General features: G+C 33.1%; 1 protein-coding gene across 3 annotated transcripts in view; it reads left to right on the forward strand.

The window, feature by feature from the left end:
* The window catches only part of DNAJB14 (DnaJ heat shock protein family (Hsp40) member B14), a 43,425-nt gene extending 21,612 nt beyond the window's left edge, over positions 1-21,813 (forward strand). For 2 of the 3 annotated variants that reach the window (XM_004009673.6, XM_012179621.4), the window contains 6 exons: positions 577-722; positions 8,020-8,205; positions 9,752-9,846; positions 11,393-11,502; positions 12,340-12,512; positions 16,961-21,813. In XM_004009673.6, the coding sequence (XP_004009722.1) occupies positions 577-722; positions 8,020-8,205; positions 9,752-9,846; positions 11,393-11,502; positions 12,340-12,512; positions 16,961-17,085 (835 nt within the window). In that variant the 3' untranslated portion in view covers positions 17,086-21,813. Of the gene's footprint in view, positions 1-576; positions 723-8,019; positions 8,206-9,751; positions 9,847-11,392; positions 11,503-12,339; positions 12,513-16,960 lie in introns of those variants that run through there. The other variant, XM_060416851.1, reaches the window with a different exon arrangement.
* Positions 21,814-23,918: the final 2,105 nt, after the last annotated feature.

Raw genomic sequence — 23,918 nt, forward strand, 5'->3', positions numbered from 1 at the left:
GCTCTGTCCTCCATCCACATTTGTTATGAGCTTTGCTTTACTTCTCTGTAGTTGTGATAAATTGTACAAGGACATTCTCATGGTCAATTCTTATTAGAGAGGGGTTGGAGAAATAGTCTGTGGTTGAAAAGAAAATGGAGCAATGACCCTTAGTGGATAGACTATCATTTGATATTGAGAAAACAATCCGCAAATAGTTCTTTATACTATTCTGGTGTTCATTGGAAGGACTGATGCTCAAGCTGAAACTCCAATACTTTGGCCACCTCATGTGAAGCGCTGACTCATTGGAAAAGACCCTGATGCTGGGAGTGGTTGGGGGCAGGAGGAGAAGGGGACGACAGAGAATGAGATGGTTGGATGGCATCACCTACTCGATGGACATGAGTTTGAGTGAACTCTGCGAGTTGGTGATAGACAGGGAGGCCTGGTGTGCTGCGATTCATGGGGTTGCAAAGAGTTGGACACACCTGAGCAACTGGACTGAAGTGAACTGAACTGAATCAATAAAGAATTAGAAGTATTACTCAGAGTTCTTCCTTGAAATTTACTTGTAACACACTCTCTTGTTCACAGCATAAACAAATGTAAAAATTACTATGAAGTACTTGGAGTAACCAAAGATGCTGGTGATGAAGATTTGAAAAAAGCTTATAGAAAGCTTGCTTTGAAGTTTCATCCAGACAAAAACCATGCACCTGGAGCAACAGATGCTTTTAAAAGTAAAGTAAACCTTTTAAAGCAATTTTCTAAGCTCTTTTTAGAATTCACTTTACAGTATTTCAGATACTAAGTCCTACCTTTAGATTGGAGCATAAGCATTTTAGACTGGTGAGGACCAGCATAAGCATGGGTCCTCAAAATCCTTTAAAGCTTAACTTGTTATACCAAGAGCCAAACAAATGCTATTTGTATTCACAAAAGCATCATGTCAATTTTTGCAAATTTCAAAGTAACTTTTCTAGATACACAACATGCTTTCTTGTTTACCACACAAGTAGTGTGATGACTATGCATGAACTTCTAGCATATTATCAGCTGGTTCTAAAGGAATTAAAAGCAAAATATATTTTCTATGAGTTTTTGAAATATTAGAGACTGTCTAGAATTGGAAAATTACTTAGAATCACTGTTTGTCCAGTGTTCTTCTATTTCTGTTAACTCGAGACAATTTTTTGCATTTTTCATATGTAGTTCTAACATGATTTTTTTTCAAATATGTTTCTTTCCTCTTAGCTACTATTCATTTTTCTTCATTTTCTTCATTACTTCAGTTTTATTTTGTCAATTTAGTAAACAAGCATGAGAGAACTGATTTTATAATTTCATGTTTATTACAGTTTATTCATAAGAGTTATTTTCTGATTAATAAGAAAATGCTTACGTTTGTAATTATTTGTTTTTGTGAATTTGGCATTCATAGAGCCAACGTATGATGTTTACGGTGAAATGCTGGGGCCTTGGAATAACAGAAAGGAGACACTAATTTTTTTAATTTCCCTTAAAAATAGATGACTCAATTGGTCATTCAACAAAATATCATTAAAATTGTTTCTAGAATGGTTTTATTTCTTAAAGGATGTTGCCAATCAGCATACATTTGGGGTTTATTAATATAGTTCAATAAAAGCAGCTGCCAAAGTGGTACTGGAATTAAAATATCACTGTGACAGTGAGAACCTTCTCTGATTGATTCCTTAAATTAAAAGTAGCATATTAAAAGTACAGGAAAAGCTTCTTTGCTCAAAAACACTAACTTTTACCACATATTCCCCCCACCAAGTTAAAAAACTTTTTTTCACATTCTGAATTAAAATCATTTAATTTAAAATTTTTGGTTTTTAAGATGTTTAAAATATTTGGCAGTGAATTATTTGCACGTCTGTGATCTGTTAGATGATTTCAGTATTAATTCTTCGTTAATGCTAAGAACATGCTTCTTTCTCCCATTTCTGTATTGAAGTTGTGTTATTAATAGCATTATTGGTCTTAGAATAACAGTGAGTGGATCTACCAATATTTTTACAGCTTGTGTTGTGTTTTGAAGAGATGAGCAACATAAATGTCACCCCACACAGACACTCAGAGAAGTTTTACAAAGGTGATGCTACTTTGATGTGGTACATTTCAGAATCTAATGCTCTAATTTGCAAAACTAGAAACAATATTTATCAACATGCTGGGTGGTGACTCATCTGTAGAGGAAAGGTGCACATTATTCAATCCACAGAAGGTTATTTGTAAATCAGAATGCCAATTTATTAATCCCAAAGAGGATCATAATAGGATGGTGGTTGATGAACCCATTTTTCATTGAGTAGATACTACATAGAAAACCCAGATTGTTGGAACTTCCCTGGTAATCCAGTGGTTACGACTCTGTGCTTCCATTTCAAGGGGCATAGGTTCAACCCCTGGATGGGGAATCCTGCATGCCACATGGTGCAGCTATAAAGAAATAAAAGAAAACCCAGACTGTAAGCCACAGAAGACTGGTGAACAAAGGTAGTTAATTAGACAATATTACTGCTAGTGTGTCATCACAGAGAAGTGGCAAGTTTCCTTCATTCAGCACATAGGATCTTTGCATGACCTTCTGAATCATCTTATTTTCTCTTTAATCAATTGATCTTAACTTCTGTGTCTAGGATACCAAGCTATTTAGTCTAAATAAAGACTATAGTTTTTTGTTTGTGTAAGAGAGAAGTATAGATTTATTGCTCTGTGATTGCTGAAATACTTTTTACAGAAGATGGAAACCATTTTTGTTTTTATTTCCTTCAAGAATAGAAAAAGAGACAATTAGTTAAAGGAATGAGATTAGATAGAAGATACATTTTCGATGTGTGTTTTGTAAAACTTTAAAAACTTACCATCAAAGAGAGTAGATTAGAGAGTAGATTAAATGAACTCTTAAGTTCATGTAGCTCTTTGTCCTTTAATTAGGTTTGTGAATTTCTCAAAGCAGGGAATATTTTATTTACATCTAGACAATAACTTGCATAATACATATAAACATACCTTTAAAAATATTTGAAATGGATCCCTTTCCTTCTCTCTGATGTGAATATTTTCAAAATATGCCCTGTCTGCATTATCTTCGAAGACTCCAAGTATTTCATAGACTTAATAATACATGTGCCTGTAGACATACGCATGAATCTGATTACAAAGGGCATTGATTAAGTGTTTGTACGTTTGTTTGTTAAATAATAATGGATCAGATGCTACTGCCCATGTCAGGTTTTGGTAGTTCAGGATTCTTTTTTCCTTTCTTTCTTTTTGACTGTGCTAGGTCTTCATTGTTATATGGGCTTTTCTCTAGTTGTGGCAAGCAGGGGCTGCTCTCTAGTAATGTTGCATACACTTCTCATTGCGGTGGCTTCTCCTGCTGCAGAGCCAGGCTCTAGGGCACACAAGCTTCAGTAGTTGTGGTTCCCGGGCTCTCGAGCACAGGCTCAGTAGTTGTGGCTCACGAGCTTAGTTGATCCGAGGCATGTGGTGGGATCTTCCTGGACTGAACCTGTGTCATCTGCATCGGCAGGTGGATTCTTTACCATTGAGCCACAAGAGAACCCCCTCAGTGTTCTTAACATCTAGAGTGAACTTCTAAGAATAGAGAAGTCAGTCTACCTTATGGGCTAGTTCTTCTAGAGAAATACAAGAAGAAAATATAAGATATCCTCTTATTAAATGAATTTGTAATTTATGAAGAGGAGACAAATCTCACACAGAACATTTGGAATAATAGTAATACCTAACATTCAACAAGCATTTTATAGTTTTTCATTCCCATTTTTAAAACTTTAATGTTATTAAAAATCTTCTGAAGTAAACAGGGACCAGTGTCATCCCTTTGCAAGTAAGAAAATATGAATCTTAAAGAGATTAACATTTACCCAGGATCTCCCAGAAGACTGAATGTAATTAAAATTCAAAACATAGAATAAAGATATCCAAAGAAAAGCCAGAAAGATACAGCAGAGTTATAATCAGAGTAATTGGAGAAGCTTTCATATTATAGGTGAGAATTATGTATTCTCAAGATGAGTAAGATTTCTTTGGTTAAAGAAGATGGCAGAAACTTGGGTATGAGAATGAAGGAAGTGATTTAAAAGTCAGTGAGGACTTCCACTTTCAGGAAGACTTTTCCCTGTTACTCACACTAAAGTACAACTGAATTAGTTATAAAACAAAACAAATATAAGTTATTCAGCATAGTGTTGGAAACTCTAATCAGTGCATTTAGGTGAGAGAAAGAAATGAAAGGCACACAAACTGTCCCTATTTGCAAATAACATGATCATGTATAAAATACCAAGGAATGTATACCTAAAAGAAAAAAAATCCTAGAACCAGTAAGTAAATCCTGCAAGATTTCAGGGTATAAGATAAACATAAAAAGATCGATTACTATTTAGTATACTTCTGCATACTAATGTATACTATTTAGTATATTTCTGCATACTAAATATGTAGATACTGAAATTTAAAAATGCATTACTATTTATAATCACACACACACAAGAAATACTTAGGTGTAAATTTAACAAAACTTGTGTAAGATTTGTTTGCTGAAAACTATATAATATTAATGAAAAAAATCAGAGAGGATCTAAATAAATAGAATGATATATCATGTTCATAGATCGAAAGACACAGTAGTAAAGATGTCAAGATTCCCCAAGTTGATATACAAATTTAATACAGTTCCTGTCAAAATCTTAACAGACTTCTGTGTAGATAAAAGGAAGTTTATTCTAAAAGTCATATGGAAATACAAAGAACCTGAATAAGTGATTCATTAAAGTAGGAGTAATAAGTGTACCTGATTTTAGGACTTACATTCTAACTATGGTTAGCAAAATAGTATAGAATTGGCAGAAGGAGAGACACACAGATCAGTGGAACAGGATGGGAACCCATAGAGATATTACAGAGGTGCAAAATCAATTCAGTGGCGAAAAGGTAGCCTTTTCAACAAAATAGTTTTGGAGCAACTGGACATTCATAGGCAAAACAAACAACAAAATTTAACCTTGAAATAAATCTCATGCTTTATATAAGAATGATTTCAACATGAATCTTATGAAGTATAAGAGAGCACTTCAACTTTTAGCAAAAAATCATGGGAGCAAATTTTTAGGATCGTAGGCTATGTAATGACTTCTTCAAGTTTAACACGAGACAGTTTATAACACAAAAAGTAGATAGTTGGACTTGATAAAAAATTTTTTTTGTTTGCTTTGCAAAGATGCTATGAAGTAGAAGAAAAGACAAGCAACAAGGAAGGAGAAAATATTTGCCAAGCACCTACCTATCTGACAAAGGACTAGTGTCCAGAATATATAAAGAACTCCCCCAAACTCCCAATTAAAAAAATAGACAACCCTATTAGAAAATGGATATGAGACATGAAGAGACATCCTACTAAAGATTATATACACATGGCAAGTATGCATGTGAAAAAGTTTTTAGTATCATTCATTAGCCATTAGAGATATTGCAAGGTAAGACCAAAATGAGATTCTACTGCATACTTATTAGAATGGTTAATATTAAAAAAAGTAGGAACACCAAATACTGGTACAGATGCAGAGTAACTGGATCACTTACACATTGCTGATGGATTATGAGATGACATTGTCACTCTGTAAAACAGTTTGGCAGTTTCTCACAAAACTAAGTATTTAACTAATAGACAACACAGCAATTACATTTCTAGGAACTTATCCTAGAAATAAAAATATATATTTACATACAAACCTGTTCATGAATGTACATAGCAGTTTTATTTGTAACAACCAAAACCTAGAAACAATGCAGGTGTTGTTCATTGGGTGATTAGTGAATCAGTGATACATCCATACCATGGAGAACTAATCAGCAGTAAAAGGAATGAATGACTTACATAACAGCTTGGATCAATCTCCAAAAAACTATGCTGATTGGAAAAGATCAATCTAGGAGATTTCATTCCATTTATATACCATGTTATTCCATTGATTTAACATTCTTGTAATGTCAAAATTGTATAAATAGAGAAGACAAGTCGGTAGTTGTGGGGAGTTAAAAGCGGAAGGGCGAGAAGGAAGTAGGTGTGGGTATAAAAGGGCAGCCTGAGATGGTGCTGGAAATGTTTTCTATCCTGATTGTTATCAATGTCAGTATCCTTGATATAATAATTTTATAAGGTACTACCATGGGGGAAATTGGGTAATGGATAGAAGAGTCTATCTATATTACTCTTTACAACTTCATATGACTCTATAGTTAACCTCAAAATAAACAGTGTAATTAAAGGAAAATTAATAAAGTGGAATGTATCTTTTTGTGAAGTAAACAACACTGAGATGGAAATGTATTTTGTGAGGCTTTGAATACCAAAATGAATTTTGGTTTTAATTTTTAAGGTAATAAAGAACTGAAAAAAAGTATTGATTATAGGTATAGCACAAGGTAAATAAATAGTAAATTTGTCACAGTAGATAAATTGTCTTACATATACAATTATGAATTATGACAATTTTTCACAAATATCATCTAAAATATCATAGCATTTGGAAATTCTTTTTATAGCAAAGTCTTAGAAGTAGAATTGAGTTGCCAACATGTTAATAGTTTAAAAAGTAATAGCATTATGAACCTGAAATAGGTTCAGTGTATAAAGGTTAAAAATCCTAAAACTGTTACTAATACTGGAAGTACAGCTTTGGCAGATATTGATAGATATGCTTCTTTTTTGGGTAGGTACCTTGGTGGTGTTTATAAGTATATTACTTGGATCTCTGATTATGCTTTCCCATTGGAGCAACATTATAAATTATTGCTATATTTCTGAGTCATAGATCTATTTGGAAATCTAAAGAAAGTTTTAGGCCATCTCCTCAAGATAAATGGACTATTCACCTAAATTTTCATTCCATAGTGTTCACAGATGACTGGAAAGCTATCTCTGACTCAGAAAAAAGTTCCAGAGTATCTGCATATAATTAATTTCAATGTGATATGCAGTCATCCAGAAACAACTACCTAATGAGCATCTATTTGCTTGTTCAGTACCTATGACAACCACCACATGGGATCCAGAAAGTATTTTTAAAATAATCCCATATGCAAGAGGCTTATGATCTAGTTTGAGAAGCAAGTTGTATTTGTGAAATGATTAGTTATTAGAAATTTCAGAATAAGAATAGGGTAATTCCTGCTGTTAGATTAAAACAGTACAGTTTTTGTAAATTACCTCAAGAAGACATTTTGGTAATTAATGTGCTCTTTTGGACATGGAAATATGAGATAGGAAATCAAACTTTTTATGAATATCACAAAAGTAGCAAAGTAAGATAGGAAAACTAGAGACTATATGGATTCATTTTTTTTTAAATTCAGACTTTATGCTAGACCATGGAGATTATGCAGTGAAACACACAGTTCCTACCTTCATGGAGTTGACAGTTTAAGAGAAATAAATTGTTCAGGATTAGAATGAAGAATAGCTCACTCTGGGCTGGTGTGTGCAAAAAAAAGTTTTATGGTGTCGCTTGCAGAGAGATTACTTACTGTGCTAAAATAACTTTGATCTTGAGCAAGTTTCCTAACCCTTTTGAAACTTGGGGACTTCATCTGTAAAGTGGGGATAATAATGGATAATGTAATAAGATATTTGGGTTCAGAGCCTGGCAGTTGGTAGCTATTGCTGTTACTAGTGAGTGACTAGATTAGGATACTCAAAAAGGAAATAATAGCAGGCTCTTAGGGGTAGAGCACAATAGTAAGAAAGCAAGATGGGCATTCCTTTATGTTCAAGGCAGTAGGGAGACTATACAGTATAAAAAATTGTATTGGGAGGCAATACATATAAGTAATGTATATAATACCTTTAAAAGAAATTGTTACTGTTGTTTTTTTCTTCTGGTTAGCCTCAAATATTTTTTGTTGTTGTTTGACAAGTAGTTTTTATATGGTACAGTCTTTTTTACTGTAAAAACTGTGCTTATCAACTTCTCATTACTTTTGCAGAGATTGGAAATGCTTATGCTGTTTTAAGCAATCCAGAAAAACGAAAGCAGTATGACCTCACAGGCAATGAAGAACAAGCATGTAATCAGCAGAACAATGGTAGATTTAATTTCCATAGAGGTTGTGAAGCTGATATAACTCCAGAAGATTTGTTTAATATATTCTTTGGTGGCGGATTTCCTTCAGGTATTTTAGTGTTAATTATAAATATTATATTTTATGAAGCTAGAGATCCTCACCACCAATTAGGCTATTTAGAGATTTATGTACCTCCCTCTGACATTTCTTATAGTATTATGATCCTGTGATAGTTCTTCATAAAAATAGGAGGAAAATATAGACTTATTAGCTTTATTGTAAGTCTGTCTTTTTCCCAGAATATATTTTAATTTTAAAAAGATGTTCTGTATTTTACATAAAGCTGAAGAAAGGATCTATAAGTAGGAAATCAAGTGGCAATGTCTTAGTTAAATGCTGTTACAACTATAGGAAGTAATCTGTCTCTTGGAGGACTATTTGACATGTGTTCTTTGAAGATCTTCATAGATATTTCATTAATAACATTATAAATATATTATGAATACATGTGAGATATTTTCCATTGGAATATTAAAATGTCTGAATCATTGGTTCTGTATGAAGTGGGTTTTAACAACTTACATTACATTAAGATAGAAATAATTACTTGAACTAGGCTATCAAAGTAAAGTGCTGTAGAAGTACTACTAAATAAATAGACTTCATAGTACAGCATATGTAGTATTGAGTTTTACTTACATTTACTGTGAGTTGCTTGTGTGGAAATTATTATTTTTTAAGAGTAGCTTCTGTAAGGTGTTTAAAATTGTAGCTCTAGTCTTGTTTACCACAGTTTAAAAAGGTGCTGAGTTAAATAAACATCCCATTCAAAATTAGGAGAGTCTTTATGAATGTAGCAGTATAATGTGGCCTGGTAGCACTGTCTGAATATTATTGAGAAACATTGTGGTCATTGATAAGGTATTTCGTAAAACATCCTTGAAAGAAAGAGGATATGTAAAACAAATTAATGACTGAAAATATAACCTTGAGACGTATTAGGATATGTAATTCCCTCTCATGGAAAAATTATTCAGACTAATAATTTGGACTAAAAATATGCTAGGAACAATTAGAAATCTTGCAGGAAATAGTGAATTTCTGATTTCTGATTGCTGATTTGCAGTGTTTTTGCTTGTCTTAACATAGTTTACTTTATTAGTGATAGCCATTGCTCACTGGTCACCTTTTTTTGAAAACAGCTTGAATGTCATCAACAAGAAAATGTTGGAAAGTTGTGGTCCACCTGTATGATAGTATATTATGCAGCTGTTTTTTTTTTTTTTTAATGAATGAAAGTAGTATCATTTGATTTCTAGAGATATTTGAGATTCGTTGATAAATGCAGAAGGCAGAGTTTCAGATTAATGATCACAGGTTTGTAAAATCAACCAACCACAACAAAAGTCCTGTTTGTATGCAGTATTAGAGAGGAATTCTTACTCGAATTTTCATCAAGAGTTTCTCCTTTACTTTAAGAGAAACGAAGAATCATTCTGGGTTTTGTCTACTCTTCGTTTACAGGAGGGCAATAAGAGTTCATTACTCAAATGTGCATTATTTTAGTAATTAAAAAAATAAAAATATAAAGGAAAATATAATTTTTCTGATCATAACTTTTCTCCCTAATTTAACCTTGCTTTTAATTTTCTAGGTAGTGTACATTCATTTTCAAATGGACGAGCTGGTTATAGCAATCAACATCAGCATCGACATAGTGGACATGAAAGAGAAGAAGAAAGAGGAGATGTATGTTTATGATATGATTAGAAATCAGAAAATGGCAGATTTCAGCTCAGGAAAAGGATAGAGTTGTGTAAAAACAGATCATGTTGTTTTAAAAGGAAGTAATGAGTTTTCTTTTTGCCAGAGGTGTTCAGCATAGACTAGAGAATCCCCTAGGGATGTTGAGGGACCAGGAGAAGAAGTCAGGGTGGCAGGTGGTTGGGCAATATGACACCTTCACATTTGATATTCTATGATTCTAATGAAGACAAACCTCAAATGTTCATGTTCCTAAGGTAAATTCTTATTGTTGGGTCTAAAGAATTTAGAATTAATACTGAAAAACTTAAATTAGAGGTAACTTTCCTTGTTCTAATACAGTTATATGTCACTGCATATAGCAGTTAAATTACACGAAGGAGAAAGGTAAATGGAAGGAGCTCTAGACTAGAAATTAAAAGGTCTGGGCCCCAGTTCTGCCATTTTCATCAGTGTCCACATTCTACCCTCAAATCCAAGGTAAAAATAGTTTTGCAGCCTGCTGCATATTGATAGAGTCTCTGTATGGAAAAAAAAAAGGGGGGAGACAGAGAACTTCCTCATCTGTAAAATGAGATCAGGTTATATCAGTTCAGTTCTGTTCAGTCCCTCAGTCATGTCCAACTCTTTGTGACCCATGGACTGCAGCACGCCAGACTTCCCTGTCCATCACCAGCTCCCAGAGCTTAGTCAAACTAATGTCCATCCAGTCAGTGATGCCATCCAACCATCTCATCCTCTGTTGTCCCCTTCTCCTCCCACCTTCAATCTTTCCCAGCATCAGGGTCTTTTCAAATAAGCTGGTTCTTCACATCACATGGCCAAAGTATTGGAGTTTCAGCTTCAGTCCTTCCAATGAATATTCAGGGTTGATTTCCTTTAGGATTAACTGGTTGGATCTCCTTGCAGTCCAAGGGACTCTGAAGAGTCTTCTCCACTACCACAGGTCAAAAGCATCAGTTCTTTGGTGCTCAGCTTTCTTTATAGCCCAACTCTCACATCCATACATGACTATTAGAAAAACCGTAGCTTTGACTAGACAGACCTTTGTTGGCAAAGTAATGTCTCTGCTTTTTTAAGTTGGTCATAGCTTTTCTTCCAAGGAAAAAAAAACAAAATGAAAACCACAGTTATGGAAAACTAACCAAACTGATCACATGGACCACAGCTTTGTCTAATTCAACAAAACTATGAGCCATGCCATGTAGGGCCCCCCAAGATGGATGGGTCATGTGGAGAGTTCTGACAAAACGTGGTCCACTGGAGAAGGGAATGACAAACCACTTCAGTACTCTTGCCTTGACAACCCCATGAACAGGTTATATCAGTGTCAGGATCTCTAGGTGAAGCACCTAAAAAGTTGTATTTTTAAGAATCATCCCAGGAAGTTGGTTTGATCAGGCAGATTTGGAAGCACTGAATCAGATGATCTCAAATGTCATTTCTGCCTCTAAAAATGTTCGACAACTGTTGGATTATTGACAACTACAGTTATATTGCAATATTGTTATTCTTTGATGATTTTTTACAGGGAGGTTTTTCTGTGTTTATTCAGCTGATGCCTATTATCGTATTGATCCTCGTATCATTATTAAGCCAGTTGATGGTCTCTAATCCTCCTTATTCCTTATATCCCAGATCGTAAGTAGCTAAGTGAAGTTCTACCCCCAAAATTGTTATTTTTTACTTAGATAACTTTAAAGGGCCCTGTGCACTTTTAAACTTTTAAGTGACAAATCTGTTACTTCATGTGTACCATTTTAAAATCTTTAATTTTAAAAATAATTTACCTAAAGCAGTAAGTTTGTATTATGTTAGTTTACATTTCTATTCTATTGTGGATAAGGACAGAAGTGCTATATTCGAACTTGATAGCAATTTAATGTAATAGGTAATGGGTTGACATCAAAGACAAAAACCTTCAGAAGACAAAAATACTTCAAAGACAAAAGTAGAATTGGGATTGATGCTACATACATAGATTTGTGTCATTAAAGTGGAAATGATCTTACTTTTCTGTTTATAAAATATCGATTAAATAAAAGCAAGTATTACTTTTTATGTATTTTTCCACAATACATTGTATGCTATAAGCAATCGGGACAAAGCAAATTTAATGCAGTATACATTCTAAAAAACTTTAGTATAATGCAATGAAGATAAAGGAAACTTTGTAAAACCATATCACCAGTTCTTTTATAGTATTAAAATGATTGGTCTACAAATAAGTTATTTCTTCCAAATAAGATTTTTGCTAACTGAAAATTGAGAGAACTTATAAGAACATAATGTGTTAAAATATGATTACTTTTTTATCACATAAAAAAGTAGCTTTAGGTAATTTGAAATTATATAAATACTTGATTACCAATAGTAACTTTTAAATTATTTTTAATTGTTTTTGCTGCTTGTTTTGTAGAAGCAGATCAGAATGTAGAATTTTAATTAAAAAATAATGATCAAACATTTCTTTTACAGTGGATCAGGACAAACAATTAAAATGCAGACAGAAAACTTGGGTGTTGTTTATTACGTCAACAAGGACTTTAAAAATGAATATAAAGGAATGTTACTACAAAAGGTAGAAAAGAGTGTGGAAGAAGATTATGTGACTAATATTCGAAATAATTGCTGGAAAGAAAGACAACAAAGTAAGTTTACATTTTAAATGTTTAACATTTAAAAACTTATTCAGCCTTGGAATTGATTACTGAAGATTTCCTTACTCAAGGGATGTTCTGAAATTGCCTGGCACCTATCCGGAGCCTGGTACTTAAGTGAGACAATGTGTTTTAAATGTACTTGTGGCCTTATAACAATATTTGGCATGTGGCAAAGACAATGGTATTTGTGTTATTGTTGTTCTTAGTAACTATAGCTGGAATAAGTAGATAGTATCAAATTTCATTGTATTTAAGATGTTGATGGTTGTAACATGCATCATTATTTTATGACCACTAAGAAAGAAAGTCTTCGCATAAACAATGTCATCAGTTTTAATATACATCCTGTTTCAGAATTAACTTTGAAACTCTTCATTAATTTAGCTTCAACAGGTAGCACTGTCAGTATACAATGAGTTTTGTTGGCAATTCATTTTCCTTTACTTATTTTGTATGTAGAAAAGTTCTTGTGAACACTTAATTGTTTAGCATCTTCCAGCCTCAGCTTCCTTAATTTAAGTAGTTGTATCTATAAAAAGATTGACCATAAGAATCTGCTGAAATGTTCCTTGTGAACTGTTTATTATAGTTTTTTGTCTGTCCCAAGTCATAAAGTAGATTATATAGTATAGACTTTGGAATTAAATAGACTGAAATTGAATCCTAGCTCTGAAATTTTTAGCTGAGTGATTAGTACCAAATATTCTAACCTCATGTATAAGATGGATGATAATGATGAGTGGGAAGAGGAATAACTATATAATACCTATTTTCTCAGTCATTGTCCCAAGCACTTTATATATATTAACTTATTTAAAATCTACAATAACACTTTGAGGTTATTATACCCAATTTGCATATGAGGAAACTGTGCCAAAGAGAGAATAATTAATAACTTGCCAAGGTCATTAAGGTAATCTGTGATTCAAAACCTATTTGCTTTCAGAATCTAGGTAGAGTGCTCTATAGTCTTCTCATTAATACCTAACTTTATGGGTTTGTTATGAAAATTAAATCAGGGAATAGCTGAAGTGTTTCACATGCAGTAAATACTCAGAAAATGGAAGCAGTTAACATTATCTCTTATCTGCTAGGGAAAACTTGATGAAACATTACCTTTATATATTTCTCAGAGAGTTCTTATCTCTAGCCTTGGTTTCTTCATCTATATACTGATAGAGTAGAAACCTCCTTGGTGTTTGAGTCTCTGAGTCTGTGAATCAGTATGTTCTCAATGAAGAGAAGGTTACCTTAGTGGTTTTCAACTGGGAATGATTTGCTCCCACCTCCCAGTGGACATTTGATAATGTCTGGAAACTTTATGTGCATCAGCATGGGGTTGGAGTAGAAGAGATTGCTTCTAACATCTAAATGGGTTAAGGCCAGGGATGCTGCTGAAACATTCTGCAGTGCACAGGACAGCCTCCACAATAAAAATTATCTGGCCCTATATGCCAGTATTGTTGAGGCTGAGAAACTGTGCATTAGCCAGATGTCTTAAGTATTTACCAAATTTTGTTTATTTAATTTTATTTCACTTAATTTTTTTATCTGTAGTACCTTGCACAATTGTTGGATGAATGAGTAATGGATTCGTATGAATAATGACAGGGCTCTGGTGTCTCAGATGGTAAAGAATCTCTCTGCAATGTGGGAGACCCTGGGTTAGGATGATCCCCTGGACAATATAGCTGGAGAAGGGAATGGCAACCCACTCCAGTAGTCTTGCCCGGAGAATTCCATGGACAGAGAAGCCTGGTGAGCTACAGTCCGCAGGGTCACAAAGAGTCAGACACAACTGAGCAACTAATACTCACACACACATGAATGAATGAATGAATGAATGAAAGGCCTACCTCTTTTGTGCTAAAAGAATGATGAGCACATTAGATATATCACTTTCAAATACAAGTTCTAGTCCCCAGCCAAAAACAGGTGATTTTTGAGTTTGGCATGCTTATATTCTATTACCTTAAATAATAGGGAAGTGACTGCATAAATAGAAAGAAGGAAAGATACTCAACATTTATGGATGAAAGTGTAATGTTATGTTTAAAGTGTTGACTCTGGGAATCCCTTGCAAGATCCTGGCTTCAGCAACATAGTTACCTAGGCCAAGTTACTTAACCTCTCTAAATCTCAGTTATCTCATCATTAAAATATGGACCAGAACAGATATTTGTTAACACTTAGCATAATGCCTTGTACCCATATGTATTCTATATTATTATTTATTATAATTTTGTTTTACTCTTTACCTAGCATGAGCCAAGTGGTTTTTGTTTTTTGCATAATTTAATCTCTTACTAGTTCAACAAAATCACTATCAATTGGTTTCATGGACCCTTCAGTCCATCTTCTGTCCACTATACCACATTGTCTACAGCTATATTGTACACATTTACATGTGTCTTTTAAAGTTATTATCAGAAGTTTTAGCTAAATCTGTTTTAATGTCATTATTTATAAAACAACTTACTTGTGTTCAAAAATATCAATGAAACAAGGCAAAGCTCTTAAAGACAAAGAGACATGACAACTGAATACAGTATGTGATCCTAAATTGAATCCTGGGTGGGAGGAAACAGTTATAAAGGACATCATTGGGACAATTGGTGAAACTTGAATATGGACTATGTATTAGATAATGGTATTATGTCTAATAGTATTATGTCATTGTTAAATTTATGGATTTGAAAATTGTATTGTGGTTATATAAGAGAATGCCCTTGTTCTTAGGAGAAACTTGCTGAAGTATTAGGAATGAAAGGTCATGATGCCTGTAACTTACTCTCAAAAAGTTCTACAAAATAATCACCACCACAACAATAACAGCAGCCTTTACTGTAGAACGCTAAAGCAGATTTGACAGAATATGAAAAATTAGTCAATCAAGGTAAAGGGGTTTAGAATGTTTATTGTGGTACTCTTTAACTTGTGTATATTTGAAATTTTTAAAATAAAATTCAGCAAACTCAGCACATCTATGTATAGGTTAAAGGCTTGGATACTCTTTCGCCAGCATTTTTCTGTTTTGAAGTCACTTCTAATACTGTCAGAGGTCTAGATTGGTAAAATGGGTGTTTTATAAAATACAAGCAGTAATTTGAGGTAATTAATGGAAAGAATATTAGGCTAGGTAAAGATTTGAATCGGCATCTAGATTCTGCCATTTACTAGCTCTGTGAACTTTTTGGTTTATCTACCTCAGTTGAAAATAATCACCTGCAGATGGATTTTTGCAGAGTTGGACACAACTGAAGTGACTTAGCAGCAGCAGCAGCACTTGTAAATAAAAGCAGTGGAATGATTTTGATTGATTGGTTAAATCCTAACCTGATTGATCATTTCTGAAGATTTTTACAAATAGAGTATACACTTATATTTGAGTTTATTTTGAATATCGTCCTGATTGATGTCTTCTAATTTAATGTCTGTTTTTGGTTACATCTTATCTACACTGCTCCCACCCTTTAGAAGTGTTAATAGTGAAATGGCTGAGACTACCAAGAAAATGACAAGGAATAAGTTCCCTGAAGAATGTTTGATTTCTAGTCTATATTTCTTTACTAATGTTACCTACATATTGAAGGAAGGCTCAAAAGTACTTATTTGCTAAATACCACTACTCTGATTGTATAGCAAGGTTTTCTTTTCTTTTTTGTGTTCCTTCAATAAGTTTAGTATATATGGTTTCTAAAAATTATTGGCTTATTTTGCTGTGCCAGGTCTTAGTTGTAGCACTTGGATCTCTAGCTGTGGCGTGAAAGGATCGAACCTGGGCCCCTGCATTAATTCAGATGAACTCAGAACAAGATTGTAAATTTTTCTACTGAGACCTCAGCATAATTAGTTAATCTGGAACTTTAATAAAGGTCGCGGCAAAAACAACCACTGACAGTATTGAATAGCATATGATATCTTTGGGGAAAGAGATCAAAAGGATGCTTTAGAGCAGTTGTTTTTAAACCTTTGGGGACAGGAGTGGAGGAGGGAAAGAGTTGATAAGATACTATCCTTATTTCTTTTCTAGAGCAACTTGTATTTATCTTACGTGGTAAGACTCCACATGGCTTTTAGGTCTAGTACTTGGATTTCTTTAAAAAAAGAAAACAGCTAATAAGAGACTTCCCTGGTGGTCCAGTGGCTGGGACTCTGAGCTCCTAATGCTGGGGTTCCGGTTCGATGCTTCGTCAGGAAATTAGATCCTACATGCAGCAACTAAGAGTTCACATGCCAAAATTAAAGATTCCACATGCTACAGTGAAGGTTGAAGGTCCTGTGCACTGCAGCTAAGACCTGGCCTAGCCAAATAAATTTAAAAACAAAAAACAGTTAATAGAAATATATTGAAGGGCTTCTATGAAGCATCATGAATTTAAACAACTAGTTGATCTAAAGTATTTACTTTGCAAAATATTTTTGTTTGTTAACAGAAACAGATATGCAGTATGCAGCAAAAGTTTACCATGACGAACGACTCCGCAGGAAGGCAGAAGCCTTAAGCATGGACAACTGTAAAGAGTTGGAGCGGCTGACCAGTATTTATAAAGGAGGATGAATGGGAATTTTATTTATACCTTTTAGAGTACTTTCTATTTTTTCTGTAAGTTTAGTTTCATCATGAGAGCTAAAGAAAAAGATTTGATATTGAAAACTAAACTGAATAGTTGATCCTGAAATCTTGGACTGTTTATGATCTACTGGCTCCTTTAAATAGTAAGAAAATGAAAACTAAAATTATTATTTTAGTTATGCTTCTGTAATTATTTTTACTTTAAAAGCTTATATGATTCCTAACTAAAAATGTCTTGAGAAAGGATTATCATACCTGTAGCAATTTCTCGTTTTTAGATCCTCCGTTTTTTTCCCTTGTCATGTAAATATTTATGGAATGATCATTTTGTGTATATACAGTCTATTCCCTTTTTATTTAAATTCTTTTGGGTTTAACTCCATGAGACACTTTAGTTTAAATTGATGGAATAAATGTTTTATGACAAAATTACATTTTTCCTGTTAGATGTCAAATGTGTGGAGTTTACAATGAAACTTTATCAAAAAGAGAAGAAAAAAACTGAAGCTGTTTAACTTGTGTAAAATCTTGTAGCATTATCAGCTTAGAGAAAATTGATATTTTTAATATTGCCATTATATTCTAAAGTATATATTGAGATAAATGAACTGGTGTAAAGTATCAGTTTGCTATTTATTTAGTTTATGAATTACTAAGCCATGCATAGATAGATTTTAAAGAAAATATGAGGAAATGGCTATATAAATATTAACCAAAAAGGGTCTTCAACAGTAAATTGCAGTTACGTCATTTGCAATTCCAGTAACTAAAAGGCCCCCAAATGTTCATATGTACATCTTTGAAGGCTGCTAAAATTTATGAAGAAAAGGACCTACCTGTTTTACTCCTTGCCCCTTGGAAATCTGCAGTTTCTTCTTAGTGATCATTTAAGCAGGATCCAAAAGTAAATGGGTTCTTACTATTGTCTAAGTAATAAGAAAAATTACTACTAAAATGAAGCTTGTGCCTTTTAACCTGATTGCCAACTGTTAAACATATACGTAGATTACAGCACACTTACTTGATCAGAGCATGACTGTTTGGCCATACACACAGTGAGCAGAAATATAGCAGCAGGTAGAATAGTGATTTATAGCAGGTTATCTTTACAAAATTTGAGCTCAAATTTATTCACCATTAAGTAATTCAATTAATCCTATAGGAATAAGCTCCTTACAGTTACATCCAAAAATGTAAATTAGAAAAATCAGCTGGAAATTGAAGTTTTGGGTGCCTGTATATTGGATATGAAGCTATTTTATTTCTGGTCTTCTATGTTTTAACAAGTTGTAGTATTTTAATGATTTTGCTTTCATACTCATTTAACAGAACATAAACACATCTTTGGTTTTTTTCTGTGTGTGGAAGAATGCTAGTTAGAGCATGGTGTTCTTTTATTTAAATCTTTTTTTCCTGAGTATAATTTATATAGCATATGTTGAATAGAACTTCTGAAATGACCATTCTTTTTTAAATGTTCTCTTATCAATAGAAATGCCTTGATTGAATTAGTCATTTAACTAAACAAGATACTGTCCTAGGAAAACTGGACAGCTTAACCAACTTTCTTTAGAAATGTAACCTTGAAAAAAAAAAATAGCATGCCTAAAAGAAAATATAATCTAAAATGTTTTCTTCAGCCTATAGAATTTCTTAAAAAAATAAAGTAATAGCATTCTAATTAACTGAAAGTTTGTATGCACCCAAAAACTTATAAAAATTTAAATGAAAAAATTCCATCCATTAATTTTCTGGTTTTAATGGGAAATTTACACTATTGTGATTGATGTTTATGTGAATTGAACTCTTGTTGACTGATTGTTTTTCCCTTAATCCTGATTTTAAAGGAACAGGTGAAGTTATCATGTTAAGTGGTTATATTTTACGAAGTTATACATGGCTTTTGGACAGTATTATATTTCAGTTGCATTACATTAAATTTCATAAAATGTGTTTGATAAAATGTTCAAATGACTTTGGTAAAGCACTGATCGAGTGCCTGACAATTTAAGCTACATGAAAGTATGCAAGTAAAGAGTAAGTCCTTAATGTCACCTATGTCATGATATAAAGGCCTGTCCAAGTAAGTGTCTTAGAATTTTGGGTTAATTCTACAAAGTAAAGTGACCTAATCTATGTTTGTTTGTTTCTGTAATCAAAGTATCTTGAAATGTGAGATTCTCACTTTTTCTGCTCTTCTAACAAAAATCCCAATGTTTTGCCATCGTATTTTTAGCTACCTGAGCTCTCCAATTAAATATGATAACTTGTCCTCTTCATTTTAATCACTGCCTAATGCTTTCAGTCTTTGAATATTGCTTTACTAGCTTCTCTGACTGGTATTTTAGAAGTTTGGAAGCAATTACGTTTATTAATGCTTTACATTTTTATCCCTTTTAAACACACACACAGACATCAGTGTTCTTGCAGGAATTTGGGAGAAGGTAAATAGTATCTTTTCTCCTCCTCTTTTGATTTTTTTGTTTCCCAATAGGTGTTAGTCCTTTGTAAGTTTTGGAATTTATTGTGAGCAAATCTGAGAATTTAATTCTCAACAATGAGAAATGATAAGTGAAACTATGTTTTGGGAACAGACTGCATTTGAATGCTTAAATAAGTATTTGTTTCATAATCATTCCATTCTTATTTATGATCTACAAAGATTTGGTAGAGAAAAGTAAATCCTTAAGGTACATGTGTGCCAGTGCATTAGGCCTCTCTGCTTGTATGTCACTTCAGGTTTTATTGTTAAGAACAGGAAGATAGAATTCCAGCCCTTTATTTTAATTGCACTTTAATGTTTAAGTGTTCTTCCTGTTGCATCTTTAGTTACACTAGCATGTAAAATAGATACTGAGAGAAATGATTAACCTCTTGACTTCCCTTTGTTGGTCTGTAATATTTTTAAATGCAGGTGTTATTTAACAGATGTGACATGTTAATATTACTTAATAATTCATTCAACAGATTTCATTTAAAAACTCCCACCTGTGTAAAGGCAGTGAAATATTCCATAATGTTGGCCTGAGGACCAATAAGCTGTCTTTTTAGTTAAGTAAGAAGTATGTCAAAAGACCAAAAGATTCAAAAGGAGAATTTGTGCACTTACTTAGCTTCTCCATATGAAGCTTGTGTTCAGTATTACTATACTGTTGTCTGTCTTCATACTGAGTAGCCAGCTGAAAGGGCATTTATAATCTATTTTTTAAACAGAAAACCTTCTGAAAATGAATAATAGATATTAATTTTAATCTGTATTAGATAGCTGAACGACTGTCTCTTGGCCACATTGGACTACTGCTTAAAGTTTGTAAAATTCTCTATATAGTCTCATAACGACAGTTTCTGTTTTGTTTTCTTTTTAAAGAACAAGTGCATAGAATGAGCATCTTTAAGAACTCCTGTACATCCCTTTAATCATCTGGCAGGCAATACAGTTGTCAAATTCAGGCTTCCTTTCTGGTTTTATTACTATTAAATTGATAGTTTCATGTAAATGGAAACATTTTCCCTCAAAACACTAGTTCAGAACATATTCCTTATATTAAGGATTATGTAACCACATCTTTTGTAAATTCCTTGTGTGTAACTTTCCTGTTGGTATGTAATTTCTTTTCATTTAATTTTATTATCTGCTGGTTTTGGGGCCAATAGATTTGTGAATATTCTGTGGATGTGTCCATGTATAGGTGTATATATATAGATAAATATATATATATATAAATATATTTTCCAGCTAATACCTCAAATGTGTGATTGTTTAATATATACCACACTATATGTGCACAGTGCAGGGCTTCCACTAGCAGTGGATTTTCTTATTTCTAACTTTGAAAATCAGTCCATAGAATTTCATTGGTGTGGGTTCTTTTTTGTTGATCTTTTCCATATTTTAACAGAGATTCCTACTATAAAGCCCATACTTCAAATATAATTGTATTTTCTATAGCAGTCTGGAAATATGTAAAGGGTAAGAAGTGTTTTTTGCAATGTTTTAGTAAGTTTCCATTAAAAATTGGGATTATTTATTGCCAAACTGGTAATGCATAACAGATGACATCTGGCATGAATGTGAATGTCTCATTCACTTTAGTATAGGAGTTTGGACATTCTAATCTGATATCCTACTTTGCCATTTAATAGTACCACTAAAATAATAGATTTTTCAGTGACATTGGAGTATTTTAAGCATCAATTTTAAAATGAATTGTTTTGGACTCTGGGTGGATGACAGTTATCAGTGAAAAGAAAGAAACTCACACATAAATGGCATTTTTGTAATTTATTTGTATTAAGAAATGCTTCTTACCTTTTTTGTTTTTCTCAGTTTTTGGATTGCTACATAAGAATTTTCTTTCCATATAAAGTTTAGATCATGTGTTTTTTTAAAAGCTGCAGGTAATTTTCAAGGTGTGATGGAATTTTAATGGAAGCCTTGTATAAGTTAAATGAAGTGAAATTGGTAAAGATCTTCTTTGTCTATAGTGCATTCAAAATTATAGTTAGATTTAAAAATGAAATGTCTGATTTGTAAAATATTTAATGTTGTATCAGACTTACATAAAATGAAATTTTCTGTGTGAGAACTCTGTTAAAGAAAATACACTTGATTTTTAATGAATGTTCTGAATGATTTATGATGAATTTTTGTCTTTCAGTCTTTGCAGTTTATCTCAATATATGAATAAAAAGAAGGTCTGTTCTCACTGTAAAGGATTTGTTCTTATCATGTTTTATATTCTTACTATGACTTTTCTTTCATTCATTCAACCAGTCAACAAACGTATGAATATTTGCTATGACCCAGGACGTAATGTGGGAATTAATCACTGAACAAGACCAAAATCCTCATGAAGTTTACATCTAGCAAGGGAAATAAATGTCAAGTAAATAACTACGCATGATAAATGCTACAAAGAAAATTTCAAGGTACAATGAAAGCATGTATCTAGAAGACTTTACTCTGGGAGATTAGGGAAGTTTTCTCTGAGAAAGTGAGTTTAAGCTGAAACCCATAAGATGAGATAAGTCAGAGTGAGGTGAATGCTGGATAAGTATTTCAGGCAGAGTGTGCTGAGTCGATAAGGTCATAGAAACTTTACAGAAGTGAAAACAAACTTGTAAGATTATGACCTAGGGAGCGAGACCAAGTTAGAGAATTAAGGGCCAAATCCCATGAGGCTCTGTGTGTGTGTGTGTGTGTGTGTGTGTGTGTGTGTGTGTGTGTGTGTGTGTGTTCAAAGAAAACCTTTGAGACTTTTAATGAAGGGGTTAATATGATGAGATTTGTGTTTTTGAAATAACATTTTAGTTGCTGTGCAGAGAAGACTGGAGGGTAAAAGTGAATGTAGGAATGATAGGAAGTATTGTCAGGGAGAGATGATGATGGCTTGCACCAGAGTAGAAATATATATATAGTGATTGATTTTGAGATAGGAGGTAGAATCAAGAGAATTATTTGATTGATTAGATTTGGGATAGAGGCAGCAATTTAAAAACTTTGTAAAAATCTGGCTGTGAACAGAAGTAGAGAAAAAGGGTGGTAGCTGGAAGAAGATGTGGTTTCTAAGAAGGCTTTTATTTTTTCAATTACTATTTATTACATGAAGACTTACTATTACATGAGAAACCTTACTAATTCTTTGTACTCTGATGGAAAGGGGCAAGTACAGAGTGAAAGAATAAAGATAGAGAAAAAGAAGGATAATAGCATTAAGTACCTGATACTCCAGAGGATGTTGGAGCCATTGCAAAGATGGAATAATTATTTTAGCTATGTGACACCACCAGCATTCTTTCAGAAAGGAATATACAGAAGATGAGTACAAAAGCAGATTTGTAGCATTAGTGGCTCGATGTTATGGCTTGTATTTTCTTAATGCAATAAGCAATTTATGTAAAATTGGGGAATGGAAAGGATGATAAGCAGACACTTAGAATGAAGACAGTTTGAAGAAATCATTCTCAGTCAGCTGACTAGTGAAAAGGATGATTTCTGTGGCTACCAAACTAGTGACAGAATTTACAGTCTGTTAAATGTTGTATATTTTTTCCAGCTTAACTCAGCAGCCTTGGCATAAATGTGGAGAATACACTTATTTAGTTCATCTAAATTTGAGGTTATGTCAGGCAGGAAAGATGGCAGGGGTGTCTAAGATGTTGACAAGTGAGTAATTGCACTATTAGATGTAAGCCAGAGATCAAGGGAATTAGTGATTTCTGAAGTGACTGATGTGTGACAACAATGGGTGATAGTACAGTAGAGAAAGTTATTGTATAGATCTTAGATTGTATTTTCCACAGACTAAATTCTAAACCACAGGCAGAAGCAAAATTTATAAGACATTTTACAACTCGGCCAGTGTAAGTTATAAAATTTTTATTTTTGTATATTAGAGAATCAGCAAGCCTCTCCTTCCCGTTTGAGTTTGCATACCAGCTAGAATTTTTACACAGCCAGTGGAACCAACCTAAATTCAGATGATTGTTTATTTTTTGATAGGAAACCAGAATTTTTTTAAAAATTGAGAATTAAAGAAAAAAAATTTTTAAGCTGTATTCAACAGCTGAGAGAAATTTAAGCTAAAGAGCAGCAGAAACAAAGGCTCTGATATAACAGTCAGAGCATGTGTTTGTTAACTATTTCCTGTACTATTATGCAAAATAGCAAATTTGTATAATGAGGTAAAAATTTTATGTGCAGAGGCATGCATACAATGTCTGTTTCTTTCTGAACCTCAGCAATCATCTGTTACATCCCACTTTGGAAAACTGGCATATCCTGCTGATAATCTTTTAGGTCAGTAAATATTTCCCCT

The sequence above is a fragment of the Ovis aries genome, chromosome 6 (genome assembly GCF_016772045.2).
Source record: "Ovis aries strain OAR_USU_Benz2616 breed Rambouillet chromosome 6, ARS-UI_Ramb_v3.0, whole genome shotgun sequence".
Taxonomy (NCBI): domain Eukaryota; kingdom Metazoa; phylum Chordata; class Mammalia; order Artiodactyla; family Bovidae; genus Ovis; species Ovis aries.